The sequence below is a fragment of the Dendrobium catenatum genome, unplaced genomic scaffold, assembly GCF_001605985.2.
Source record: "Dendrobium catenatum unplaced genomic scaffold, ASM160598v2 fragScaff_scaffold_1347, whole genome shotgun sequence".
In the NCBI taxonomy this organism is placed as follows: Eukaryota; Viridiplantae; Streptophyta; class Magnoliopsida; order Asparagales; family Orchidaceae; genus Dendrobium; species Dendrobium catenatum.
In genome coordinates, this window is record NW_021319809.1 from 310,437 (window position 1) to 316,818 (window position 6,382).

At 36.4% G+C, this 6,382-nt stretch overlaps 1 protein-coding gene across 2 annotated transcripts; it reads left to right on the forward strand.

Moving 5' to 3' along the window:
* Positions 1-3,274: 3,274 nt before the first annotated feature.
* Positions 3,275-4,952, forward strand: LOC110097069 (transcription factor bHLH145). 2 transcript variants are annotated; one of them, XM_020823293.2, is made up of 2 exons: positions 3,275-3,409; positions 3,504-4,952. In XM_020823293.2, the coding sequence occupies exon 2, from the start codon at positions 3,533-3,535 to the stop codon at positions 4,352-4,354; it is 822 nt and encodes a 273-aa protein (XP_020678952.2). In that variant the 5' UTR covers positions 3,275-3,409; positions 3,504-3,532; the 3' UTR covers positions 4,355-4,952. The 2 variants fall into 2 exon arrangements, with proteins under 2 accessions (XP_020678952.2, XP_028555435.1); XM_028699602.1 differs by having other exon boundaries at positions 3,275-3,405.
* The last annotated feature ends 1,430 nt before the right edge of the window (positions 4,953-6,382 follow it).

Sequence of the window (6,382 nt, forward strand, 5' to 3'; positions counted from 1 at the left end):
ACGGCTCCGTACCGTTCGATATCGAATTCGATATTACTAATATAGCTCATTCTGATTGGTCTCCGAATATAGAGCTGTTTTCTCATCCTCATATAGAATAATTTCTCCAAACGGATGGCTTTATCGGGAAGATTAAACTAAATTAGGGCGATATCTTCCTCTGATACCGCTTGAGATACTTAGGGAGCCTTGGGTATCATTTCTAAGCTGCTTTTCAGCTTTTATGGATTAATTTTTGCGATTGTTTATTATAAAAAACTTGAGTGTCTCCATTTCCTTTGCTTTTGGGGAATCAAATCCCCAAAATCTTTCTTGCAGAATTAAAGTATTCTTTATTAATTAATCTCTTGAAGAGCTAAATGGCAGGTTTTGTTCTGTAAATAAAATAAAAGGAGACCTAAACTAGGCTAATTGTGATTCTTGTGCAGTGGATAATCTTGTTGCAGTGTATCTATTTGAATAATGCATTTTTGCTTAGGGAGTTAAAATAATTTTTACAATTTTTTTTTTTCATGAAATTTTTGCACTAAAAAGTTATTTTAAAAAATAAGAAAAAAATTGTGTCAAATGAATTAATATAAAAATTTCTTAAATCATAAATTTTTGTATTAGCAAATAATTTTAAAAAATAGTAAGAAAATTGATCCAAACAAAACCTTCATTTGATACAACTTTCGTAATACTTTTTAAAAGAGCTTTTATGTGCAAAGTTAATTCTTTTATTAATTTTTTTAACCAATGACAAGGCTAGAATTTTTTTTTGATTGCACAAATTTTCTATTTTAAAAAATATTATTAATATTTTTCAATTGGTATAAATAATAAATCTTAAACTTCTAGAGTGGCACAAATTGAATATTTTTAAATTATACTTATTTAAATAATAACATATGGTATATAAATAAACTTTCAGATTTTGAAGGTAGTGATTAGCTGATTGCCCCCTTATATCACCTTAAAATACAACCATGTGTTTAGTGATCATAATTTCTAGTATGGGTGTCAAAATCGGGTCACGGTTTCAAACCTGACATCGACCCAAAACTATTTGCCCGACCCAGTTTTAAAAAGAGTAAAAATCTCCACCCATACCCGACCCGTGTAGATTACGGGTTAACTCGACTCGACCCGAGTTTATTTGAACAGGCGATGCAGCTGTACTGGCAACTTGATTGCGCTGAGCGATGCAACTGGCCAGCCTGGCCTAGTGACGCGGCTGGGAACTCAACTAACGAAGTCGAACCCGCGAGTGATGATGCTAGACGAACCCCAACCACGACTAGCCTTGCCCAATTGCCTTGACGCAGTAACGCTAGACAGGGGTCACACGATCACGCGAGGCGAAGTCAAACCCACACAAGGTCACGTCTCACGAGTCGAATCCGATGAGCTCACACGAATCATGTAAGACACAAACTCCAGAGTTCTAACAAGCTCACACCATTATGCAGATTCGCGGACTATGCTTGAGAAATCGATTTTGGGTGACTGGAGGGTCAAAACGGGTTGGTTTCTGGTTTTCGGGACAACCCGAACCCGACCCGATTTTACAAACGGGTCGAAATCTCCAACCCCAACTCGACGGACGGGTTTGGGTTGACCCAAACCCGAAATTTTCAGTTTGGGTTCGGGTCTAGTTAAATATTGACACCCCTAATTTCTAGTCATAGCTTTACATTAAGTTTTTTTTTCAATAAATACTACTCAATATACTCTTTTATGCGTTCATTAATTAATTAATTATTTCATAAATTTATTTTAATATTTTATTTATTTAACATTGAATTTAAAAATCATTTTTTTTAACTTTATTCCTTTTTTCTAACATTAGAATTGAGAAGTGTTTTTATAGACAAAATCTCTTAAGTCTAATAAATCAAACAAATAAATTTATAAATGTACTCACTTATATAAAATAAAATTTTATAAATTTACCAATAATATTAATCATGAGGCCAGCATGCTAAAAGTTTAATAAATCATACTAATAATGATCGACTCGCTACGATTGGGTGGTGACTTCTTGAAATTTTATTTACGAGTTATGGGCTAAAAGGGAATTTAACAGATACCGACATGATTGTATTTCCAAAGAGATTAGATTAGTCTCACCGAACTCGGCGCTTTAACCTGGTTTCCCGACTACTCTCGGTCAACAGTTACTTTGACCTTTGGTCACTCTTTTGACTATATTACGTTTCGGGACAGGTTATTCATGTCACGTGACTAGTGGTTAAAACTGTAATACTTTATAGTTGCTGAGGGCAATTCTGTCACCCGATGCCAATATAATCCATTCATCTCTTATCAGCTCCCTACTCGGTGAACTGGTCTAGGTTTTCTATTTCCTCCTCGCCTCCTCAGTTTCTTTCCTCTTTTCCGAGTTTGAGAATTCAAGTAAGATTCGCACGCCGCAGTCGGATTTTTGGTCTTTTGAGCTGTTTGCCCTTCAAAGATTCGAACTTTTCCGTTGATATTTGATCTTTTTGGTTGTAAGTGGAGATCAAACAAGTTTCAAGGTTTTGCGATCTGTAGGGATGATTAAGATTGTTTCTTTTTTTAATTGGTTGATATTTTAAGTTGTTTCTGATTTTTTTTTCTTTCATTGTGTGTTAAAAATCAGGGTTTCATTGGGTTAGGAGGCGAGAACGAAGATTTCTGTGTGTTCTTTCTGTATTTTTTGGAGCAGCAGTATGCGGTGGCTGAGCCTTTCTGTTGACGTCTATCGGAAAGTGGTTTCCTTGAACTTGTACTGCCGGGTTATTCTGTAACTAGACTTCTTTTCTTGGCTTTCTTCTCCTGTTCCTATCTTTACTGTTCTGCTCCCGATCTATGGGAACGAGGCTTCTTGCTGAGGCGTTCCCCACTTGTTAAAAAGGCAGCTTTGCTTTCTTAGTAGAAATACTTTCCTTTGCAACCACTTTAGATCTGCTGCACTTCCCTGCTTTTCTTTTTCTTCTGCTGCTTCTTCTTCTTCTTCTTCTTCTTCTTCTTCTTGCGTTTCTCTGGTGATCGGCTTGATTTGAAGGGAATTAGAGTAGGAATGGTTTGCCAGGCGGCGACGCAGACGAGATTCCGGGGATTGAAACATGAATATGGGATCGCTGGATGTGCCGCTATCATAGTTAGAATCATTGTTTGTTTCCAACCATTGCCAGATTGCCAGGTATTTTTCCTGTAATAAGATATTTTAATCGCTAATTAGCTTTTTGCGTCCTTTCGTTGTTTTAGTTGATTATTAGATTCTGTTATAATTATTGTTTTCTTGGTGCAGGCTGAGTATTTCCGCCACCTGCTGAAGCCTGTCACGTAGATTAGCTTCAGTGCTGCAGTTGATTTAGATAAAAATTTCGTTTTTACTGTCTTTGAGAGAGAGTCGGCGCTCGACGAGCTCTCTGTTTCTTGGTTGGTGGGTTCCCTGTTTGCTTTTAAGATTCAATCGTTGTAATAAAGTTAAAGCCTTTTGCTAATGGAGATTTGGGCATGCGTGTTTTGTGTTACAGGAGATTTCAGATTTGTTTTTACTGCATTGATGTGGAAATTTAGTAACTTCAACTCAGGCAATTCACTCTGGCCTCCTGATGCTGGACAGCAACAGAACTCAGTTAATCCTTATGGCTGTTCTCTCTCTGTCAATCCAAATTGCCCATTACCTGATTTTGGAACTCAGGAGAGCTTCTTTCCCTTCAATTCTTCCCTTTACCCGTCATTGAATCCTGTTATTGGATCTTCTGAACAAGAAGCCATTACTCAGACAAAGAGGTTCCTTATTTTCGATCACTCTAGGGACCAAACTAGCTTGGTTTTTAGCTCGGTAGCTAGTCCATTTGAGGGCTTCAATCTGCCTCTACCTGCAAGCAATACAACCTATGCAGATGCTTCCAATTGCCACGCGATCGAAGAGGAGGAGATGCAGGAAGACTCGGAAGAAATTGATGCCCTTCTTTACTCGGACTCTGAATGCATGGAAGATGAAGAAACCAGCACAGGGCACTCCCCTTTTGACATTGCTGAAGAAGACATTACAAGCTCCCACTTCCCAGCCAAGCGACGCAGAGTAGATTCTTCTGAGCTGGATGCATCTCTCATAGACACTGCAAGCTCTGCAATCGCTCCTCACTCCCACTGTACACTCGAAGAAGACGACTTTGGTCCAAGCTCTGCACCCAAAGGCACTTTCAGGAGCAAGCGGGACAAGCAGGAGAGAATTCAACGCACAGTGAGCGTCCTGAGGAGGATTATCCCCGGCGGCAAGGGAAAGAACACTGCTGCTGTGCTCGATGAAGCCATTCAATATCTGAAATCGCTCAAGTTAAGAGCCAAGTCCTTCGGTACCTCGTCCTCCTCACTCTAATAAACTTCGTATGAACAACTTCTCCCTCCATGGATTAAGAACCAGCCAATAATCATAAAGAAATAAAGTCTCTTGCTGCAGATGCGTAGCAGAAAGAAAATGTCTTTTGACTGAGGCAGTTTGGATCAGATTCATATTGTGTTGTGGTTGGCTCTTCAGGCCTTTTGCTTTATTAGCGTGTGAGAAGGCAAACTTTCAGCTTTCTCTGTATGGTGCTCTACCCCCTTGCTACAGGTAGTGGATATAGTGTGATTGTATGATGGTTGCTGCTTTCCATTTAAGCTCTTTGCTGTTCTTGTTTTGGCCATGGAGATTGGCGGAAGAAGCAGGTTGTCTGTATCATTATTGATGATGGGGAGGGGGACCAGTGGAGATCGGCCATGAAGCTTCTAGGGAGGATTTAATTGCTTCATGGCTAGTTATTTATGTTAGCGTGTGGCTTTATATGTTGTGATTTTGTGTAAACTTTCTGTGTTTTGATGTCTGTGCTATTATGTTTGTGGTTTGTGTTGAAAACTCTTATGATGACTATGAGTTTTATAAATGACAATCACTATCATTGCAGGAAAATAAATTTAAGTCTGTCATTCACTGAGTAGATTATTTGCTACTAAGAGGTGATGACCAAATAAACGGTCAAATTATGCACTCATTTCATTTGCTTTTTGTTGCACTAATGCTTATTGTTGGTGGTTGTGCGGACGCTGGACGCTGTGCGGAGACCAATTAAATGTATAGCGGCTTAGTATTATTCGGTATCGTTCGGTACTGTTGATGTGGTTGCACCTTATTCGCCGTTTGGAGGCCTCCGTACAGAATAATTTCTCTTATTTGTGACACCATCTTCTATAATTTGCTTGAGAACTATGTTGTCGTGTACTGTTTAAAGTACATAAGTAGAGTTGATTTGATTGGCTTTCTCATTTGTGTAAAAGTTAAGGAGTTGTTATCAGGAAGTTCTTTTCTGAAGTAATTATAAGTTGTTTAAAACAAATGGTTAAAATGTCTTTCTTTTTTAGTGTGTGGTTTAGTGTTTTTTATTTGAGAGAAGTGTGATAGAAAAAAAGCTGTATCAATAATTTAAAAAATACAAGTTATTTAGAGCTGTCTAATGTAATTAAGGGTGTAGTTGAGTATCTATTTAATTAATTTACATTTATTTAATTCGTATTGAGTTAGATTTAAATTTGACCTTGATTTGATTATAGGGTTTGATTTATTAATTTTAAATTAAATTGGTTCAATTTTTTTAGAATTTTTATTTTTAATATAAATAAACTTAAATTTATTAAAATATGTTATATAATATTAAATTAAGTTTTTTTTAAATATATTTTAAGTTAATTAATTGCTCAATGAGCTTACGAGTCAAGTCAGGTAAATTTCTGCTGATATCACCAATATTAACATCCAACATCAATAACAAGCTCCATCTTTGTTGGTACCACTTATTGTCATGAAATTTGTTACAATATTGAAAGAAAATAAGATGGAAAAAATATGAAAATAATTTAAAAAATACGAAGGGACATATATATCACTAAATATTCTTTTCATTGAAATAAAAAACGCTAAAACATTCACTCGTATAATGTCTAAAAACATGTTTCTAATGCTATAACATAACGCCAAGATCACTGAGCTACAACAACTCAAAAAATAATTTTAGAAAAAAAATAATATAAGAAATTTTCTTCTTTTTTCAAAGAATGTAATCATCAATGAGAGCATCTAAAAAAAAAAAAAAACTAATTTTGAATATTTTTAAAATAAAAATCACCACCGAGCTTTGTTATTATCAACCGCTGCACACAGCCCATTGCCTGCGACCATTATCTCCGATCACATGCTACAGCAACTGCCCATCGCTACCAATGAAGGCCACCACTACTTCTATCAATAGCTAGCACCACTTGCAAAAATATTTTAAAATTTCAAATATGATTTATTTTAAATCAAAATATTAACAAAATTGATACGTCATCATGAAATTATCTTGATCGGGCACGAATCTCGAGGCAAAACACA

Bases quoted from the DNA above. Each gene is read 5' to 3' on its own strand.
- LOC110097069 (XM_020823293.2), top strand. From the start codon at position 3,533: ATGTGGAAATTTAGTAACTTCAACTCAGGCAATTCACTCTGGCCTCCT.